Below are 23,146 nucleotides of genomic sequence, written 5' to 3' on the forward strand. Positions count from 1 at the left end.
GCTGAAGCCGCGGCTGAAATCGGTCACTTGTCCATAGAATTAGTATTTTCTGTACAGTGAATGGCACGTAGTGCACTATATATGGGACAGGGAACGATTCAAACAGTGTAAATATGCTTTCCATTGAGGAAAAAAAGAAGTCTGGTTTCGCGCTGTGTCACGCTAACCACCACACCGCGCACACACTCTGCTCCGGTCCAGAGACACGATAGCACGGAGCGGATCACATGCGTGAGTCGGCGCAGACCCCAAAATGTATCGGAGCTATTTGAATTCTACACAGAATGCTATATTTTATAGCAATATGGATGAGATTGTGGCTGGCATATCCTGTCAAATGCGGCTTTACAGAGCTCAACGGCTCTGAACGGCTCTAGCCCAAGCTGTGATATAAACGAACGCTATTGGCTATTTTAAAAAGGGGCAGGGCTGCTTGATATGTCCCGCCCTGTCTTCCTCTTTCAGTTCAGATGACGTCAACACAGAGTAACGCTGCATGTTTCTAAGCATTTCAGGGGACCTTTAAAAGTTTCTCTTCAATATCTGGTATGTTGAAATGGAAACTCTACAGACATTCTCAAAGACTTTCGATCAGCTATTAAAAAACATCCCGACAGACCAAATGAGTTTTCTTTCAACATGTCATTTTGTAAATAACATTTGATCTATCTTGTCCACTAGCGGTTGAGCATTAATTTCTGCTCATTGTGGTAGTGTCTTTTCACTTCAGGCATGTGGCATAGGGAGATGATAAGGACGTGTGATAGGCTGGGTCACTGTCTCAGTTTGTGACATGGTCTGTCTGATCTTGTCATTTTCCTCTTCTTTAGATGACAGCACCTTTATCTGTTGTCGCTTTATCGGCTCAGCTCCATCTGAACTCAGAATCGCATGCCTCTGCTGGGAAGACTGATGGAGAGTGTGGCAGAGAGAGTATGCTCTCCCACCACAGGGCAACACATAAGTCTCACATCAGAGCACAATATTAGAAGCTATTTCAGGGCAATTTTGTGAGAAACTATATTTTATTTAATATTGTAATATTTTATTTTTTATTTCAGGGCACTTTTGTGAGAAACTATATTTTATTTAATATTTTAATATTTTATTTTGTTTTATTTTATATTTTAAGCTGATGTTTTGGAATTTATGTAGTGCAGTTCCTATTGTGTGGCCAACCGCTATTCGCTAAACTCTTTTCCAGTTGTTTGCAATCGGTAAAGAGTGATATATGGATGTGATGTAACTGCTTTATGCTATACTGGCTCTTGTTTGTCGTTTCTCCTCTGTCATCATGGTTTGACACATTGTCGTCATTTTGCACAAATGCCACAATTATATTGGCGTGCAGTTGGGGATATTGTTTTGAATCGCCTATGGTGTTTGGCCTTGACAGTGAAAAACGATGATCTCTGTCTGTCTCACCTCCTCAGGTTGCAGTGTCATCCGCCCTGCAGGCAACGAAGGTGTCTCCGCTCATAGAGAAAGTCAGTGATCACAAGGATTTCAAGAAACTTCTGAGGACCAGAACTAATGTGCTTGTCTTGTATACCAAGTCAGGTCAGTCACCACTGTTGTTTTTCAAATGCATTAAAAGTATTACAGCTTTAGCAGCCAAAAAATGCCAAGATGTCTTAGTATGCAACTGCCAATAAATGTGTTTTAGTGATCCCTAAGGTCAAAAGGTATGTTTTTACGTTACCTACAAAAGTTGGTGCTATTTAACCGAATGTGTTATTACTCAGGTTGCTACAGGGATCAACAGTAAAGATGGTCCACTGCCCTGTAATTGAAAAAATATATAAAAAAATATTTCGCAATATTCCCGGTTTTATTTAATTTAATTTTTTTACTGTATTTAAATAAATGCAGCATAAGAGTCATCTATCAAAAACAAATAAATAAATGAATATATGAAAAAATCTTACAGACCCCAAACTGTTTAACGGTAGTGTGCATTGCTAAAATTAAAACGGGACCAGAGATAATGTTGACTGGACATGTAATCATAATTACTGGTCCAACTGGGCCAGCAAGAATTTCTTACTCTTGAGCCCTGTGTTAGTTATAAACATGCTGACTTTAACTTGCTCAGCAAGATTCTCTTCAAACTGTCGTTCCACCATGACGGTATTTAACTTGAAAGAGAAAACTTGCCATAGAAGTAGATACTTTATGGTTATGCAGTGTGTACATTCATTGTGATTTGCACCATGACACATTTCGGAACGTGATGCATAAAATCAAGCTTGCGTTGCTAGAAGTGTATGTGTTACACGCCCTAAGGGAAAATTAATTGAGAAGGTATGATTCTGCTATATGCTAACACACCTGTCACGCCACAATAGGTAGGTCAGCTTTGCTTTCATTGCCAAAAACATGTTGGTGCCTTTAGATACTTGACCTTTTGTACAGTACACTTGGAGTATTCTGTACTTACCACACTCATTAGATGTCAAAATATAAATCTTATGGCCATAGACCGAGTAGATAAAGAACTTCAACACTCTAAACTCCTAAACACCCTAATGCATCGCTCTCTCCCAGCTTTTAGAAGAAAAAAAACTACCTCCTAACACTGCATATTCATTTGCACCACTCCTGGGTGTTATTAGCAGAACCAGCAGGCAATGCGCCATATATGGGTACCGTATGGATGAACGGTCCATAAACAATCTCCCACCCACAAAGCATGGGAAAGAGCCTCTCAAGGTCTTGCTATGCAAGATTTATTTGTTTCATAATTCACGACTCATTTCGAGCACATGAGGTCATTGGATAAGACTGTGTATCGAACAGTGCATTTGATTGATGGCTGACTAGTGCTACTCATCCTGTGAAGCATTTCCATTAGATGCATCCTGCTAACTGTGATAGTCCTTTAGATTGCAGGAATGCATTCTAGATCAGGTGGTGCATAGGCACTTCTCATTCAAAACCGTACTGGTTTAAACGTCCTTCTTTCGATTTCGAACTGAAAAACAAGGCAGAACCGCGAAATCGATGTCCTTTTGACCTTGACCGATGTGACTAATGGGAAGAAAAGCAGATTGTGGGTTCAGTGGTGTAGTAGATGATCCCAGACTGTCACAAATGTGTAAATCTGGGGTGTAGTGAAACTATCACTGTGTTTTCACACGTAGTACTTTCACACTGTGTGCTGTTGTTTTGTACTGAGGTGTGTTGGCAAATGCTTTCATCATCAACATGAGTACTACTGGTAGAAATGCTTTTAAAAATAGAGAACAACATCCACTTCACCTTTTTGGGTTTTATCATTCATTCATTTATATTTGATCAATACTTTTAGCTCTACTACCTATGTGTTTATCACCCAGTAAACATTGCGCTTGGTCTGACGACTGCTGCAATCCCTCGCCACTCATTTTAAGAAAATGATGGATGTGGAATTGTACAAGCATGTATATGTAATCAATAGGGTTTCATTTCCAAACCAGATTGCTTTTTTATGTGAACTCGAGTTTGCACCAATCAAACAAACTAAAGGAACTAGATGTCATGAACATCTGAATTCATGTACTCACCAAATATTGTAGTATGTATTGTATAGTAGTATGTAGAAAATATAAAGGAACTTTAGTCTCAGATAAACTGATTGACTAAATTACCCTTTTTTATGCTTTACTGGATTTAAAAATGTTTTTTTTGAAAGACGAGGCTGCGTGTATTTGATAAATGGATATTTAAAATGGATGTGCTGCTTAATATTCTTGTGGAAACCATTATACATTTTTTTTCAGGATTATTTGATGAATAGAAAGTTCAAAATAACAACATTTATTTGAAATGTAAATCTTTTGTAAAATTATATCTTTACTGTCACTTATGTACTCCTGTTTTACCTGAAATGTTGAACTGTTTATGGAATGTAGTGTTGAATTTCTTTTGAATGAATCATATTTTTATGTAAAAACATGCCATTTGTAGACCTTTTATTCTATTTGTGTATGTATTCATATATTCCCCTGCAAAGATTTTAGCTCAGAATATCTGTTTACATGCAGTTAAATAATCCGTTATTAATCTGACTGATAGCACAGTCAGAATGAAGGCTTTCTTGTAAACACCAGTCAAAACTGATTTTCTCTCACTCTTACACACAGATCTTTGAACTAGTAATAGCTCGCTTAGTATCTTATGAGAATGCAGATCAGATGTACTAGCTAAACATAAAAATATACTTGTAAAATTATTAAAAATCATATTTTAATTGTATGTAAAATGTTCCAATGCTTTCTGTAATTTCATGTGTTATAAAAATAAATGATGGGAAATTAAGCATTTTAATTGAGGCTATTTATAGCATGAGCTCTGCAGGTGACATGCAGGCTCCATGCAGGCTACCAGGTGCCATGGACACAGTGTTAGAGACCACTGGCATACACTAAATACAAGCTTATGATATTTAAAGGTGTTGCGGTCTCCACAACATGTCTTCTACAGTTGTCTAAATGTGTTTTTTGTGTCCTCAGCTTCATCTGGAGGTGCTCATCTAAAGCTGCTGTCTGATGTGGCTCAGGCTGTGAAAGGTCAGGGTACCATCGCCTGGTTAAACTGTGGGTGAGTACCAATCGATTTAACTCTTCTGATCAACTTGTTGGTGTTGCTTTATTTCTAATACTGTCTTTACCAGGTGTGACCAGGTTTTTTATTTCAAAAAGAAAGTAGGGTTAAGTGCAGTGTGAAAAACCCTTTTGATTCTTCGCAATATGATCTCCTAAGCCTCAATTATAACTCATGTGCACAGGTTATATCTGCATCAGTGTCTGTGGTGATTACCTTGGATTATCTTGTTTCATTGCATCCTTCTTCAGCTCATGCATGTCACAGCTCAGCATCTTCTGTCTGCCTCTGCTTTGAGAAAGAGATATCACAAAAGTTGTTTTGATGTTTCTAATGATTAGCAATCAAAGCTGGGCTCTGAATCCTTTCGTAATGGCTAGGTGGTACTTGGTAGGATGTTGCAGGCAATGAAAACTGTCTTGTTAGCACCAAAACACAGACACAAAAAAAGCCTAGCCAATCCTTAAAGCACCTTCTTGAGACTGGCTTGGGTACATTGGGTCCCCTATGTGAAGAACTTATATAAAGCTGGGTTTAAAAAAAGTAACTTCACACAGGCAGCAGTGTGGTAGACCAAAGCAGAGATACGCCCACATGTTTTCTACAGATGACAGGGACCTGAGAGATGGCCAGCTGCAGTCCACTGGGGGATACCATTAAGGAAGTAGGTCATGGACAGAGCAAGATCAGTATGAAGAAAATGGGAATGAAATAATTCTGGAATCTAAACAATCCATTTGGATTTTTTATGAAAACTTGTTCAAATAAAACAGCTACTTTTTCAAACTTTACTTGGTTTTCAACTTCCCAATTTGTCCACTCGACTTGTTTGAAGCCAGCAATCACACACTAACCACTTTCAGCAATTTTGACCCTTGGATAACCCTTTCAAACCCCCTGCAAGCAAAACTTATTGACTTGACCCTTGACTCTCATGCTTTAGAACAGCTTGAAAAGGACGACCAATTATTTTGGCGTCCCAAGCTGGGGCTGGGAAGGGAATGAAGGGGCATATCTACCCATGCATGCTCATTGCCATCTGTGATCCTGAGTCAGCTCGTTCGACACAGCATGTCTAATTGAGTTTCCCACCTGACAGACTGAGCTCTGATCTCCACCGCACCTCTCTCAGTCCTCCCACAAAGGCGTTACGTGGGAAATGCATAACGCTAATGATGGCGTCTCATCTACCTTTAAGGAATGAAGCCGGTTGGGGGTGGATTCTGTCAGAAGCATAATTGAATTCCATCTCTTTGAATTTCCATTAGCATGGGGCTTTCGATCGCTGCTGAGTCCTCTCTGCTGCTCCTATTTGTCCTTATGTAATACATTTCCATGCTCATTATCGCTCAAGGGAAGGAGAGTCTTTACAATGGAGAGATCTGGATCTCTTTGGGAGGGTGTGGGCGTATATGCGGTGACAGTGGGACCAGGTAATTGTGGGTCCTTTCTGTTGTCAGGATCTGTTGAGGTGCAAGTGTGAAGATGGAGTGCTTTGTTGCTGTTTTTATTTTTTGTCATTGGCTGTATGACAAAGATGAATTTGTCTGGAACTGGAGCATTCATTTTTTGTGCAGTGAATTCAGAAAGCACTGACTTTTGAATCCCTCTGTGGCACTTTCCCATAAATAGGATACAAAACAGGGCCAAAAATCCCCTAAAAATCGTTTTTTCAGCAGTTGGCCAGTGAAAGTAGTTTTTTAACCTTCAAAAAAAGTGTATTTGTAGTTTTTTTTTTTCCCCATAAATTTCTTACAATAACATGAGTAACAGGGTTTAATGGCTGAGCATGATGAATTCGGTCTGCAATGCAGTTTGCATAAAAAATTGTGAAAATGGACTGAATTTGTTTACTTTTCATCATGTAGAAAGAGTCATAATGATTTTACTTCTTGAGATAAAGACATACTGTACACTCAGAAAAAGAAAATGGTACAAAAGCAGTCACTTGGGTGGTACCTTTTCAAAAGATACACCTTTGTACCTAAAGGGACAGCTTTTGTACCTTTATTTCTGTGAGTGTATGATGTTTAGTTATAGCTACTTTTCACACTACATAAACTATTATTTAACATAAAATGTAACATATCAAATAAAACAATAAAGTGCATGGAATTAATGCTTTAAAAGAGTCTTGGGATTCAAAGTGTAGCACATTGTTGAATGTGCCCTGTCTACACAATGCCTATCACCAGTACCACATACTTGTACAAAATCCATTTAATGTGCAGGACGTTTTGAAGCATGCTATTCTGCTGCAAGGAATTGCTAAAGTGGAGCGGGATGGAAAAAACACTTAACTCTTCTTATCTAGAGACCTGTGGCTCTGAATTAAAGCAAGCAGAGTTTATGTATAATACACTGTAGCAGCTGAATGTCTTGTCCTTCAAAAAGAGAAGAATGACAGGGTTTGCCAAACTTAGAAGCGGCCCTTACATTAGCTTATTGCTGTGGTCATCTGTCGCTTCCCATGAGTGGTCTCGTATTGCTGCTACAGCAATTTATTTAATGTCTTGGGACATTAATTGTATCACTTCACTTTTTGGCTGCATCAATTTGCATGACAAATGTCCTTCGAGGACTTGTGTTATAATAGAATAATGTGATTATAATATTTGTTGAGCATAATTCGCTATGACTTAATGTTCGCTTTCGCCTCTGAGTTTGCACAAAAAGTATGAAGTTAATTGATTGTGCTTGCAGACACTTGACTGAACATGGCTGCTTTAAACTTTTGTTTTCCTTGCATTTTTTCCAGTGTTGTGCACCATTCATAGGTCCTTCAGAGTTTGCTAACAAAGTTAAATATTGTAATTTGAATTTAAAGAAAGTAAAATTTAAGAAAATCAAAGAAATGTGTGTATTTTAACTAGTAGTTTTTAATACACATAATATAATAATCAAATATTACAATTGTAATTTTGTCTGATTTCATGAATAACTGTTTTATATGCATTATTTACTGAATGTGATTCTGTTAAGTGATTGAATATTCATATGTTTTCTGTTGGTTCCCCTCCACAGGGATTCAGAAGGACGCAAACTCTGTAAAAAAGTCAAGGTAGACCCCAGCTCGAAAACCAATGGAGTCGAGGTCTTGCATTATAAGTAAGAATAGTCTTCTTTTTTTTTTTTTTTGAGAGTCATGTACTGTAACAATGGTAGTTGGAGATATTATAATTTATTATTACTGAGAAGCATGAGCACAGCAATTCATCTTTAAGTTTTTTGTTGCTTTTAGAGATGGGACCTTCCACACAGAATACAACAGACCAGCCACATTTAAGGTAATTTTATCAGAAAATTGCATTTTGATGAAGTCATCTCTGACACAAATCACAGCATTTTTGAAGCTTCTTCCAGAACCCAGTTCATCAATATTTCTTTGTTAGACATATGGATTGACAATCTGTATTTTTACTAAATAGCGTCAGAGTGCCTTTTCGGATGCGTACTCTGTCATCTGTTAGTGAATGATTCACTCTGTTGCTATTTACTCGCTCGATGTCCGGTTTTCCCATTGCTGCTATTTCACAGTACACAGCCTGAAGCACTAGAGCCAGAAGCCCTTGGTTCATAAGTAGACGAATCAAACTGGTCCCCCATTGGTTTCTCTCACCTATCATTCTCCACACGCCTTTCGGCTCAATTATGACCAAATGTGACGAGGCGTTGATGAATGTCTCTGGAACGAGGAGAGCTGTAATGTGAATATGTTAAAAATGAATGAGCTGAGCTATGCTGGATGATGAGATAGTGATGGGACATGTTCGCTGGCGCCACTGGTGTGGAAAGAATAGGGAGCTCTTATTAAATGCACCTGCGGTTAAGTACCACATATTGCTCTTCATTTTCCCTTGGTACAGCAGTAAAGCCGTACTTTGAGCGCTTCATGTCAAGGGAGTGCTTATTTCCTAATGTCTTGCATGCATAGATTAGGAGATAAATTAGAGTAATTGCACAAGAGAGGACTGGTTTTCATTGGTGATCAATCTCTGCACTTTTTTATATTCAAGTTAGATCACACTTAGAGCAAGTTTGGATACAGATCTGACTATATTTTAGAAATATGTCCATTGATGTTGTTTTTTTTATTATTTTAGTAGCTGTTTGAACGTTTGTGGTCAGTAAGATTGTTTTAGTTGATTTATTTATTTGAAAGAAAGTAATTCTTTTATTCAGGATTATTTAAACTGATCAAAAGTGACAGTAAAAACTATTATAAATCGTATTCAAATAAATGCTGTTCTTTTGAATGACTTTCTATTCATGAAAGAATGCTGAAAAAATGTAACGCAGTTTCCACAAAAAATATTAAGCACCAAAACTGTTTTTTCACATTGATTATAATAATAAATGTTTCTTGAGCACCAAATCAGCATATTAGAATAATTTCTAAAGGATCATGTGACACTAAAGACTGGAGCATATTTTTTTATATTCTTTTATAATATAAATGTCTTGCTGTGTTTTCTGTACTGTATAAGCATAAGAGAATTCATTTAAAAAAAATTACAAATTTACCGACCCCAAACTTTTGAATGGAAGTCTACACCCTATTGTGCAAATAGTCCCCTACCTCTGATCTCACAATGATTCACTATTAAAATGAAATGCATACAGTGAGTTGACCATATTTTGACAGTGAAAGATGACTCTCTAATGGTCTCTTTTCAAAGTTTCTATCTATTCTCTCACCTCTTTTAGTCCATGGTGGCTTTCCTGAAAGACCCTGCAGGTGCCCCCCTGTGGGAGGAGAACTCTGAGGCTAAAGATGTTGTTCACATTGAGTCAGAGAAGGTAAGTATCTCTCGCTAAAGCTCACTGCAGCGAAGATCGGTTTTCTGCTAAGTATTTATCAGGTGTGGGAACTTTATACAGAACAAAAGACATGTAGCACTCTGCAGGGCTGCGGCTCTCCAGGACCGGAGTTCGCCACCGCTGATGTAGCTGAACAATCTGCAGTAGAAGAACCTGTCTATTCTTCTGTCTCTAGGGGCTAAATCTGGCAGCTGGCCTGGGTGTCCAGAAACAAATGTTGTCTTAAATGCCCTAGCCTTAAATTTTTAGATCATTTGGGTATGTGAAAAAGAAAAAAGTTAAATCTGAAGACAGATTCATGATGTTGTAGTATATACTTGACAGTGAAATAAATTGTGTACTTTAAAATAGATTGAGTCAAATATGTTCCGCAATAGCCTCTTTTCAAAACAGAAAGCACACACTGCAGATGACGGTCAACAGCTACACTTTTAATAATGAAGTCTTTGAAACATCTTTGAAGAGCTCAGTAATTTCTAACATTTCCTTTTTTTTTCTGTGGTTTAGAGAGTTGATTACTAGCACTGTGCTGGTTTGTGATGAAGTAATGAAGCAATATATCATGTTAACGAAAGTGGCCAGGAAATCTCTGCCCTTGTTTGTTGGTTTTACTGAGATCACCTAAAATTCTTCTAAAGTGTTTGACAAACTCAATTTATGCTGTTTGGTTTGCAGGACTTCCGTAAGCTGCTGAAAAGAGAGGAGCGGCCCATCCTCATGATGTTGTATGCCCCATGTGAGTCACCTCTGTCTGTAATCATCCACTACTAGTCACTTCATGATGCAAACTGTGTTCATGCAAGAAGTGCCATGTTCAAGCAAAACAATTCCTGTGAAGTGTGATTGTGTGTGTCTGAATCAATGTAGGTTGTGAATGCAGTCGAGATTTCATGAAGATGTCCAGAATGCAGTCGAGATTTCATGAAGATGTCCAGCATTTGTCAGTGTGACATAAACAAGAGTTTAACTTCCAAAGACTTTTCTCATTCATCTTAATTCCTTGTGTAGTGCTCAGAGGAACCCAAAAGCTCATTACTGCAATACTAAGTCTTGAAGATAAGGAATCAGCCAAAATCATATTTAGATTGACAAATGTAGAGAACTTCTGGGCAGTACCAACTCTTTCATTTTTTTTTCTGCCAAGACTCCAGACATTATCCATTGAAAAGTGCTTCTTAAGGTTAAACTTAACGTGTAGCCATAGGGTTAATAAAACTATCACCATTACCTTTTCTCATTTGATAAAATACTTAAAGGTAGTGTAAATTTAAAAGTTTGGTATCAGTTTTATATATATATATATATATATATATATATATATACTGTATATATATATATATATATGTTTTATTCAGTAAGGATGCAATAAATTGATCAAAATTGACAGTAAGGCATAATGCTACAGAAGACTTGCATTTTAAATGCATTCTGAATTCTATATTTTGGATTCTATATTCATCAAAGAAATCCTGAAAAGAAATGTATCACAATTTTCACAAAAGTATTACGCAGCAACACTGTTTTAACATGAGAAATGTTTCTGAGCACCAAATCAGCACTTTTGAATGATTTCTGAAGGATCATGTGACACTGAAGACAGCTTTGCCATCACAGGAATAAATTACATTTTTAAATATATTACATTAAAAAAAAACTGTGATTTTAAATTGTAAAAATATTTCACAATTTTACAGTTTTTACTGTAATTTTGATACAATAAAAATAACATTAAATCTTCAAACCAAAACTTTTGAATAGTAATGTAAGTATTAAACTTTGGTGCATTTACTCTATAAACATGGTATCATAGTAGTAATGTTGAGTAATATTGTGTGCAGCCTTTCTGTAAAAAAACATGGTGTGATCATATTTATCATTGGGAAATCTAGTCATTTCAATAGGAATGTGTGCGATCATGAATTTCTTGCAAGGACGAAAGATTCTCACACAGATTTTGCAATGCTCCACTTTGGTCACTTGGTTTCACCACATTTACCTACAGAAAGCTGTTTGGTTTTGAAAGTGACATCTGTGTGAGCTGTGATTTATACATTGCTCCATTTGTGGCAATAGGCTCTGGATGTTTTTCACTAATGCATCTTACACTGTAACATCTCTTCTACATGTAGGGTGTGGCGTATGTAAAAGGATGCAGCCGATTTTCCAGCAAGCAGCCACTGAGACAAAAGGGAAATATGTAAGTACACTATTAGCATGTCAGAATCATGGCCTATTGATTCCTCTGTTTCCTTTTTTCCCCCTGCTAGACTGTATCTCAATACATTTTTCTGATTCAGTTGTTGAATTTAATTACCTAACAGGTGGGATGTTTTTGCAAAAACCATTGATGTGCCTTTTTGACCGAATGTTTAGTTCCCCCTCATTAGAGGAAGAAGCAATTTTGCTTAAAAGCCCTTCTGCTGATTTCATAGTATAGTTATAGGATATACTTCCTGCTGTTGAAGTCTATGGTGAAGTATGGATTATATGCCAGCTCAGCTCAATATCTCTATGTGCACTGCTGGGAGAACCACAGTATACCTCACCACACATATTTCACATATTTTTTTATCTCCCTCCGTCTTTTCCCCCATCTCTCATCTTAGAATGTTCACAGAAGCACAAACATAGATACTTTCATTCAAACTAAAATGGTCCAAATCGAAATTTAAAAATTTTTAAGAAGACCCAGCTGTACATGTCAAAGCGGGAGTGTTTTCTACATGGAAGCTTGTGTAAGTCAAGAGAACATTGCTTAGTATTGTGTAGCTAAAACCATGGAAAGGTTCTTTTGTTTGTTTTATCTACTGGTAAACTCAAAAATGTATTGCATAAACAAAAACCACTCCACAGGAGAGATTTTTTTTAAATGACTATTTTGGAAATACTTTAAAATACATTTAAATTTGATAACATTACTTAAAGTGTTAGGTATCATAAACTATCAATGAACAATGCTTTTACAGTATTTATTAATCTAGTTTAATGTTAATTTATACATACACTACTTTTTGAGGTTGTAAGATTTTTTTCCCTATGTTTTTGAAAAATCTAATAAAGGCTACATTTATATGATTACAATTATATTAGTATTGTGAAATATTCTTAAAATATTTTTTGTTTTAATATATTTCAAATTGTAATTTTTACCTGTGATGATAAAGCTGAATTTTCAGCATCCATTACTTCAGTCTCAGTGTCACATGATCCTTCAGAAATAATTTTAATATGCTGATTTGGTGCTTAAGAAATATTTCTTATTGTTGTGTTGCTTGATGCATTTTTTCAGGACTTTTTAACAGGTTATTTTTTATTGATGAGTAGAAGGTTGAAAAGAACAAAATATGTTGATCAATTTAATGCGTCCTTGCTAAATAAAACAATTTCTTTCAAAAAAAATCTCTCTAACCCCAAATTGTGAACAGTAGTGTACACTAATAAACTTTTACCATTTCAACTTGTACATACTATAATTATAGTATTTTGAACAAACATTTATTAACAAAAAACATCAATAAACTGTAAAAATTTTCATTCTTTATGACACCTAATGCATTAACTAATGTTAATGAATTGAACCTTACTGTAAAGTATTTATTATCATTATTGTTCTTTTCATATGGAGGGATATTTAAGCAGTATTTTACTTTTAACTGCAGTAGCACTAGTAAATAAGCTGCTCGTTTGAAGATTTGCATAACGAAAGGGTAGCTTGCTGGTACGGACGCAACGTGTAGATTTGCTGCCTCCTGTGTTTCTGAGTTTCCACGTACGTGTGGTGAGAAGATGATAGCACTGCAGGAACATTGATGGATTTGGGAGGTAATCGCTGGTCAGCAGAGTTTGTCTGCATATTTTTCATTGGCATGACGGATGCGTACGGGCCACCGGAGACGATTTGTGACTTACTCTAGGATAATATACATTTATTTCGGAATACATCATAAAGCATAGACTGTCATAACGGTGCAGTTTGTTTGAATTAACGGCACAAGCTATATTTTTTCAACTTAGCAATGTGACATGCTATAAAAATGGTTCCCTCATGTTTTGATGTGTCCAAACACAAAGTAAACTGAGGCTGTAGTCACTAAAAGTAGATTTCCTCCAAAACCAAAGTGAGTTGAAATTGCTTTCGGGGGGCGATTAGCATGTCAGGTCAAACCTTGCAATGTCATGAGAGAGATGGATATTTACTGTGTGCCACTTCGCTGCATGCCATCTGTATCGACAAGCTTTCTGTTTACTCACTGATGTGGCCATTCATCTTCATTTTCCTGTATTTGAGGTGCTAGACAGGGATTGTTTGTTTCAAGTCTAATTCATTGCTTTTGTGTAGGTGTTGGCTGGGATGAACGTGCACCCGGCGGAGTTTGACGGGCTCAAACAGGAGTTCAGCGTCAAGGGCTACCCAACCTTCTGCTACTTTGAGTAAGTTTGTCTTGATTCTTGACTCGAGTGCACAAACAAAGTCATCTTTTGAAGAACCGAATAAAATGGACTAAATTGCTAAGCTTTAAATCTGATTGATATTAAAGCCCTTTTGATGTTACAGTGTATATCTATACCAATGTTGCCAATTAAATTATTTTATGCCACAAAATAGGAAGGAAATTTTATGTAACTTAATTGTAGGAAACTAGATCGCCAAATAAAAAAGTCATTGCAATATTAACTTAAGGTTATGTTGCCAGGAAAATCGTTGTATTTTGTAAGTACTTGATATTGACACTTTTCTTAAGCAAGTTCTGTTTTATTGTAACACTAATGTCATAGCGTTGTAAATTCATTCATTTGAAGAAGACTAGGAAAGAAGGATCAGAATGGTACATCTTCTACAGTCCAAATAAAGGAACACTCCACTATTTTCAAAATAGGCTTATTTTCCAACTCCCCTACAGTTAAACAGTTGAGTTTTACCGTTTTCGAATCCATTCAGCCGATCTCTGGGTCTGGCGGTAGCACTTTTAGCTGTAGCTTAGCATAGATCATTGAATCTGATTAGACCGTTAGCATCTCGCTCAAAAAGGACCAAAGAGTTTCTATATTTTGCGCAATGATATTACGCAGCGCCTGAAAACAGGCTTATTGGAAGTTACCTAGCTGGGGACTATTTTCAGGCGCTGCGTAATATCATTGCACCTGCTGCACCCATGGTACAGTAGCAAAGTTCCTTGATTATTACGCCGGAATGAGAGTATAGTTCCTAGCCATATCGGCCTAGAAAATCACAACTTTTCATTTTCCATCGGTCTTAGTACACGATGTAACTACAGAAGAGTCAAGTTTTAAATAGGAAAAATATAGAAACTATTTGGTCATTTTTGAGCGAGATGCTAACGGTCTAATCAGAAGCTGCAGCTAAAAGTGCTTGCAACTGTTTAACTCTAGGAAAGTTGGAAAATGAGCCTATTTTCAAAAATAGTGGAGTGTTCCTTTAAGGGCTGAAGATTTTTTGGAGATGATGTCAGTGCTTTTTCCTTGAAGTATTCATCAGTCCTTTTTTTTCTCCTCGAAAGTCCAAGTACATGAAATGTCAGCATAAGAAAATGCACCTTAGTGAACACTAGTTTTGTGGAGTGTTACTTTTAAATGTATTACAATACTGTTAAATAATGGATAAAGAAAAATAATGAAAGTCCAAGAATTCTATTTAAAGGCTTTCATTATTAAGTTATTCTGTTTATCAAAGATTTAAATATATAAAATGTTAATTCTAGTAAATATTTGTTGAAAAATGTTGAACTTTGTGCACAGTGTTCTTGACCACTGCACAATGTAGCATTGCAGACAGAGAATTGATTTGAGTTATTTGAAAAAGTACTCGTTTCTTCCACAAAATAATCTTTGCATATTAAAAGGGTTAAAATTAATTCATTTCTGAGACAGTTTTGGGGCAGCTTTTTATATGTAGCATGCTAGAACTAATAGCCCCAGCAAAAGGCATGATTTATGATCTTAAATGAATCAGAGAATTTTAATGTGTATTCTCTGCATGGTGCAATTTGTCCAGAGCATTTTTCCTGTATATATAGACTTGTGGCAGCAGCTGTGTGCATTTAGCTTCTCTTTAGGGCTCCTTCATTTCACAACTCTTTTAATTACTAAAAGGTTAATTAAACATGGCCCTCCGCCCAAGGCCAGATCTTTACACGACTTCACCACACCTCCCCACCTCAGCACTGAATCAATTAATATTTCACTAATCCATTATTTGTCTTCCGATCAAAGAGAGCATACGTCTTTAGATATAATTAAAATAGAAAATTTTATTTTATTTAATTTTATTGTCTGCTGCTTGCAAACAGATCTACATTTAAGCTTGAGGTCTCTTGCCGTTTGAAACTCACTTGAGACTAAAACTCAAAAAATCAAGATTTCGACCTGACACTAAAGTGATAATTCTGTTTGACGAACATGAGTTTTCCACTTTATTATTACATTTCTTTGTTTAGGTTGCCACAGTGCTTTTGGATTCGAACTGATTAGTGACAGTTACAAATGACAGTCCATTGCCAGCATCTCGGCTAAGCTCCCACTTGCTGCAGATTATTTTCAGTCACAGAATGGGAGCAGATGATGGCAGATAAAACTTGAGTTTCCGATGCATGAAGCCTCCTTCCGCATACTGCTGTGTTCAAAAGCATTTCTGTATACATTCGTGATCTTGTCTGCTTGTGGTTGTATGGATTAGTAAGGGCACAAAGGCTGCTAGCTGAAGTCTTTGATTATGCTAAGAGCCCTGGGCCAAATGGCTTAGTTAGCTTTGAGTCAGACACTCATTTAAAATGTTTATCTTGGACAGCAAGAAGCGAGCAGCAGTCTTGGATGCCTTGGATTTTTGTTGTGTGGGTACAAATATCAAAAGCTGTCTAGTGCAATTTATGTTGACAAAATAAGCACTAATATATATTGACTTCACCCGTTTAGGATGTCCTTTCTGAAAGAAGGCAAGATTTGAAGTATGTTTTTGTAAAAATCGATACTAATAGCTTTGAACAAACCTTCTGTTACAAACTTTTGGCCATGTTTTTATATAGAGTAGAGAGAGGACAGGAAATAATGGGATCGTGATAGGAACGCGGGCCATAATCGATCCCACATCTCTTGTGTCCATCTTATATTGGTGAAAATGTTTTGTTTGTTCATGATAAAATTATATGTGTTGCTTTGGATTTTATCAGCCAGTTTATGATTAATCATTTTGTTCTTTTTACAAAAAGGAAGGGGAAATTCTTGCATCACTATGAGAATTATGGAGCCACCTCTAAAGACATCACTGATTGGTTGAAAAAGTGAGTAAACTTTATTTCAACTCTAGACATACAAACCTCTCTTTATTTATTCTTACGCCCTTTACTATTTTAAAAGCTGTAAAGAATCACTGTGTTTGTAAGAGGTGTGACATCTTGGACTTCTGCCCGCGGTCTCTAACATTACCCAGGGAGTGTTTTACAGGAACTGTGGTGTGAAAGATATGATGCCCACTGTAAAACACTGGATGTAAACACTCCTCTGTGCCTCCTAAAAGAGATGTGATGAGGCTTTTGATGAGGTCTTAACCAACTATCAAAGTGACAAAGTGAACAAAATGTACTACAGTCTACAGCACATCTACACATCTCAGAGATTAACTTCACTAGAGCTGTGCATGCAATGCAGCATGTCATTTATGGAGTGCATGAATCTTCCAGTCATTCAGCGGCACAAAATTTTGCCTAGCAACATTAAGAGAAATAACTTCAGTGGCATTGCTGATGCTGTGAAACCATACTAGATGAACTAGACCGGATTAACAAGCACTGTGTCCTGAGCAGTGTTTGTATTGTTAAGGTATGTGCTTTGTCATGACACATTAGTAGTTTGTGAGTAGTATGAAAAACCTTTTTATTGGCATAAAATTTGGTCCACTTATTCTGGTCAATAACTTCCCACTTAGACTGGAAGAGACTGTTTGATCAATATGTCATAAGACCAGCCACAGTCACAGCTTGGTTTGTATTTTCATGTTGTTTAAGGGCAGGTAAATGTGAGTTTGAAATTAAATCACTGTTAAAAATTTTCTGTTTTGTGAAGTAGAAAGCAAGGAGAGAAAAAATTTAATAAAAAAGACAAAAGTATAAATATTTATAGATTATTTATATTTAATGACTGCTGGATCTACAGGTGCATCTCAATAAATTAGAATGTCGTTCATTTAAAAAAGTTCATTTATTTCAGTAATTCAACTCAAATTGTGAAACTCGTGTATTAAATAATTTCAATGCACACAGACTGAAGTAGTTTAAGTCTTTGGTTCTTTTAATTGTGATGATTTTGGCTCACATTTAACAAAAACCCACCAATTCACTATCTCAACCAATTAGAATATGGTGACATGCCAATCAGCTAATCAACTCAAAACACCTACAAAGGTTTCCTGAGCCTTCAAAATGGTTTCTCAGTTTGGTTCACTAGGCTACACAATCATGGGGAAGACTGCTGATCTGACAGTTGTCCAGAAGACAATCATTAACACCCTTCACAAGGAGGGTAAGCCACAAACATTAATTGCCAAAGAAGCTGGCTGTTCACAGAGTGCTGTATCCAAGCATGTTAACAGAAAGTTGAGTGGAAGGAAAAAGTGTGGAAGAAAAAGATGCACAACCAACCGAGAGAACCGCAGCCTTATGAGGATTGTCAAGCAAAATCGATTCAAGAATTTGAGTGAACTTCACAAGGAATGAACTGAGGTTGGGGTCAAGGCATCAAGAGCCACCACACACAGACGTGTCAGGGAATTTGGCTACAGTTGTCGTATTCCTCTTGTTAAGCTACTCCTGAACCACAGACAACATCAGAGGCGTCTTACCTGGGCTAAGGAGAAGAAGAACTGGACTGTTGCCCAGTGGTCCAAAGTCCTCTTTTCAGATGAGAGCAAGTTTTGTATTTCATTTGGAAACCAAGGTCCTAGAGTCTGGAGGAAGGGTGGAGAAGCTCGTAGCTGTTATAGCTGCATAGTTGCTTGAAGTCCAGTGTTAAGTTTCCACCGTCTGTGATGATTTGGGGTGCAATGTCATTTGCTGGTGTTGGTCCATTGTGTTTTTTGAAAACCAACGTCACTGCACCCGTTTACCAAGAAATTTTGGAGCACTTCATGCTTCCTTCACACTGCCAAAAGCACCAAAAGTTGGTTGAATGACCATGGTGTTGGTGTGCTTGACTGGCTAGCAAACTCACCAGACCTGAACCCCATAGAGAATCTTGGTATTGTCAAGAGGAAAATGAGAAACGAGAGACCAAAAAATGCAGATGAGCTGAAGGCCACTGTCAAAGAAACCTGGGCTTCCATACCACCTCAGCAGTGCCACGAACTGATCACCTCCATGCCACGCTGAATTGAGACAGTAATTAAAGCAAAAGGAGCCCCTACCAAATATTGAGTACATGTACAGTAAATAAACTTACTTTCCAGAAGGCCAACAATTCACTAAAAATGTTTTTTTTATTGGTCTTATGAAGTATTCTAATTTGTTGAGATAGTGAATTGGTGGGTTTTTGTTAAATGTGAGCCAAAATCATCACAATTAAAAGAACCAAAGACTTAAACTACTTCAGTCTGTGTGCATTGAATTTATTTAATACACGAGTTTCACAATTTGAGTTGAATTACTGAAATAAATGAACTTTTCTACGACATTCTAATTTATTGAGATGCACCTGTGTCTGTCTAAAAAGTGAGGTTAGGCAACAAAGTGGAACACGCAGTTCTGTTCGAGAATATCTAGTTTACTCTATGTATCGAAAAATGCACCACAATTCAAATGTTTAGGAGCAAAAAGTTTTTTTTTTATTTTTATTTTTTTATCTGAGACCAGTTTTGTGTAACTCATTGTCAAATTTGATGGCATGATGCCGATTTGGATCGGAGTCTGTATTTCTGCAACTCTTTGACATATTGACACCAAGCTCTATGTGTGTCATTATCATTTGCTGGCAGCGCCACCTATTGGTAAAAAATGATAAGCAATTATGTCACATTACAAGCGATTGTATTTTTAGATTTTCAACTATTTCGCTTAAAATCATCAAAAATGGTCTTTAATTACTAATTCTTTCAACTCGTCTGATGCTTCCTGTCGTGGTTGCTTAGCTCCTCATTGCCTCTGTTGTGCTTGGCCCCTTAATTGCTGCTTGCAGTTTAATTTTAATAATATTTCACAATATTACTGTTTTTACAGGTTTCTATTAGTTTCTTTCTGTTTTTACTACTGTTTCTATTTTTGATCAAATAAATGCAGTCTGGGTGAGCATAAAGACTTCTTTCATGAACACATTTTGCTGACTCTAAACTTTTAAACAGTATTGTTTCAAAGATTTAGTTAAATTATTATCACTTCTAGGGGGACTGATAAATTAATTGTCATCCATGACTCCTGAACGGTTGTGAGCTACCCACTGAATGGTTGTGTTTGCCAGTGTTTATCCCTGGCAAAGTTGCCTCTGGCTGGTCTTCAGCTCACGCACTTCTAGGAGATAAGCTCTTGGCTCTATCCACTTTACGAAGGAATCATTTGGGCCACACTTATATGGGCACAGGGCCCGTGAGGAAGACAGATGTGAATTGCGAGCTCAGACTAGCTCTCTTTAGTCATGCGGGTGTGACCGTTCCTCACCAGATGTAGAGCTGAAATGAGTTGTGAGATGTGAATTGGCAGTGTCCAACTTAGAGCTTAGGTGTCTCACATTAGTCATTTGGAGGGTTTTGAAGTCATGAATTTCAGGCTTTGAAACAACAAAAACATTTTGACTAATGGAAATGTTTTTAACTACTTGTTTAAATATGTTGCACAGCCCCCAGCCGCCACAGCCTAAAACTCCAGAGGTGCCCTGGTCTGAGTCCGGCTCGGTGGTCTTCCATCTGACCGATGAGTCTTTTGACACATTTCTGGAGGAGCATCCTTCAGCCCTGGTCATGTTCTACGCTCCCTGTGAGTATCAACAACACTGCTCTTGCAGGACTTGGGGCTTGAATGGGTTTTAAATATAAAGGTAGTCAAAGGGTTAGAAAATTATGTTACCCTCATGTCGTTCCAAATCCATATGACTTTTATTTATTCTGTGGGATGCAAAAAAAATTTGTCCATATAGTTTAAGTTAATGACATCCACTGTAGATTTGGACTCCATTGACTTTCTTTATATGGACAAAAACAGTTTAAACTTTGTTACCTTCTACCTTTTGAGTTCCACAGAAGAGAGAAAGTTCTGCAGGTTTGGAATGACATGAGGGTGAGTAAATTATGACATAATTTTCATTTTCAGGTGAACTTTAATTGTTAGGATTATGTTTGCTTGACAAGCCAGTTGTCAAAATCGCTATATTACGATTATGTTTCGGACATGTTATTATGATAACAATTATTATTCTTTGCACGTGTATTAAGGCAGAACTAGTTGTAGTCTTTGAAGTACACTGGAGTATACTGAAGTACCATGGTATACTATATATGAATGTACATTCATATACAGTATACCATGGTCCTCAATGATCCATATAGCCTACTGTCAAATATGCATATACTGTACAATGGTTTATACATGGTACTCCAATTACCTTAATACAAGTATTTTTTTTTTTTTTTTTTTAGCGAAGTCTAATTTGAACCACTGACTAGGTCTGAGATAGACAAAAAAAGCTTCTCTTTATGTTGTTTGAATTGCACTTGTGTGCTCTTGATGTTTTTGTCTATCAATTTTATTCTCAAATGTTTGTACCTGACACCGATTTGCTGATACGAGTATGTTAGTAGTATTTAAATTTCTTGGGAGGTTGCTTTTTTACAAGGTCAAATGCAATATCCTTGTTCACACACAAACATCGCTTCACATGCACTCGGCTATTATAATGCCAATGACAACATCGGCTAGGCCTCTCAATGCACACTCGAGTTTGTCAAAAAAAAAAAAAGATTCTTTACCTGCATCAGATTAACTAGACAAAATGCATGCTGATGCTCGCCCCTCCCCCCCTCCCCTCAGTGTGCAATTTCATGTGACCTGATTTTGAGTTACTTAATAATAATAATAAATTATTGTACATAGTTCTTAGCAAAAATGCAAACCATTTATGAATCAGTGACGTGATTTGTTCATATTCCCATAGTGTAAATAAATACATATTAAATCCAGGCTTGACTAAGTGAGTTCTGGCTTATGATTACTGGAAAGGCTTTTATGATTATGTAACAGGTGGGGAATTGGAAAGGGATCTCTTTAGAGGAAGTATAATTTCTTTCCAGATGAGTGCTGTTTGTGATTATGATTGACATGTTGTAGTCTTTTATGGATATCGAGTGGTTGTTTTTGTGCTGTGTCAATTATGCATAACCCTATTGAAAAAAAAAAACGACATAGATGGTTTGCCGTTTTATGCTGGTTTGGCTAATTTTGTTGACCTCTCAACCTGGTCAAGTTAGTGTTTAGCAGTTCAAGTACCCAAAACCTCTTTAAAACTGTCAAACCAGGCCAGCCATTAAACCACATTTGGCTAGCAGGGTTTTCCAAATGTTTTGTGATGTATATGAACTGCCATTCAAAAGTTTTGGTTTGGAAAGATTAAAAAAAAAAAAAATTTCAAGTTTTTATGTTCACCGCAGCTGCATGCATTTGATTTACAGTAATACAGAAATACAGTAAAACATAATTGGGAAATATTATTACAATTTAAAATAACTGTTTTGTATTTTAATATATTTTAAAACATAATTTATTCTTGTGATGGCAAAGCTGAATTTTCAGCAGCCATTACTGTTATTCTTAATATGCTGATTTGATTCAAGAAGCTCAAGATATCACAATTATTCTCATAATTAGTAATATCAAATCTGGTGATTGTGAGCTGATCAGATTTTATTATTATCTTAAGTGCACATCAACTTCAAATCACTATTGTAAACATTTAGTAAAAACATTTTCACACTTTTTCTCTTTTTTCTTTTTTGAATTTTGTTTTACTTTATAAAAAAAAAAAAAAAAAAAGGTGATGTTTGTGATGTTAAAATTAATCGTATTCTAATTTTCTTAATTGTGATGGTTTTTAGGGTGTGGCCACTGTAAGAAGATGAAGCCAGAGTATGACGAAGCTGCTGAGATCCTCAATAGAGAGCCAGATGTGAGTTCCTTCATTCTAATTCTCTGACATATAGGGAATGGATAATGCTCATATATTTGCTTGCAGTGGTGTATTGTACTTAACTACAGTACTTAAAGGGGGGGTCATATGATGCAATTTCAATTTTTCCTTTCTCTTTGGAGTGTTACAAGCTCTTGGTGCATAAAGAAGATCTGTAAAGGTTCAAAGACTAAAGTCTAAAATCCAAAGAGATATTCTTTATAAAAGTTAAGAGTCAGCCACGCCTACCTAAAACGGCTCGTTCTAACACGCCCCCACATGTCTACGTCACAATGTTGGAAGATTTGCATAACGCCGCACCTTCACCCTGTGGATTGCCAGATCGGCTTTCACCGTGGACGAAGTGGAGTCCAGCCCGGGGTCGCCACATGTGGTTGCCGCAAGGCCGCCCGCCGCCGCCGCTCACTCAAGCCAGCCTCCTCTCACTCTAGGCCGCCGGCCGCTGCTCACTCTAGCCCGCCGTGTGTGATGCTGTGTTTCGTTGTGAAAGCGAAACTACTTTGGTTGGTCTTCCAAAAGAGGACACGACTAGAAATCAGTGGTTAAGTTGTATTTACAACACTGTTCC

General features: G+C 36.9%; 1 protein-coding gene across 1 annotated transcript in view; it reads left to right on the plus strand.

The window, feature by feature from the left end:
- Positions 1-891: 891 nt before the first annotated feature.
- The window catches only part of LOC107555900 (protein disulfide-isomerase A5-like), a 38,806-nt gene continuing 16,551 nt past the window's right edge, over positions 892-23,146 (plus strand). The window contains exons 1-12 of the mRNA XM_016238842.1: positions 892-933; positions 1,434-1,560; positions 4,494-4,581; positions 7,609-7,692; positions 7,826-7,871; positions 9,292-9,384; positions 10,081-10,141; positions 11,535-11,602; positions 13,745-13,836; positions 16,629-16,700; positions 20,239-20,375; positions 22,487-22,557. Coding sequence (XP_016094328.1) covers positions 892-933; positions 1,434-1,560; positions 4,494-4,581; positions 7,609-7,692; positions 7,826-7,871; positions 9,292-9,384; positions 10,081-10,141; positions 11,535-11,602; positions 13,745-13,836; positions 16,629-16,700; positions 20,239-20,375; positions 22,487-22,557 — 981 coding nt within the window. The remainder of the gene's footprint in view (positions 934-1,433; positions 1,561-4,493; positions 4,582-7,608; positions 7,693-7,825; positions 7,872-9,291; positions 9,385-10,080; positions 10,142-11,534; positions 11,603-13,744; positions 13,837-16,628; positions 16,701-20,238; positions 20,376-22,486; positions 22,558-23,146) is intronic.

Source organism: Sinocyclocheilus grahami, unplaced genomic scaffold, assembly GCF_001515645.1.
Source record: "Sinocyclocheilus grahami isolate Dianchi unplaced genomic scaffold, SAMN03320097.WGS_v1.1 scaffold549.1, whole genome shotgun sequence".
NCBI classification, from domain to species: Eukaryota; Metazoa; Chordata; class Actinopteri; order Cypriniformes; family Cyprinidae; genus Sinocyclocheilus; species Sinocyclocheilus grahami.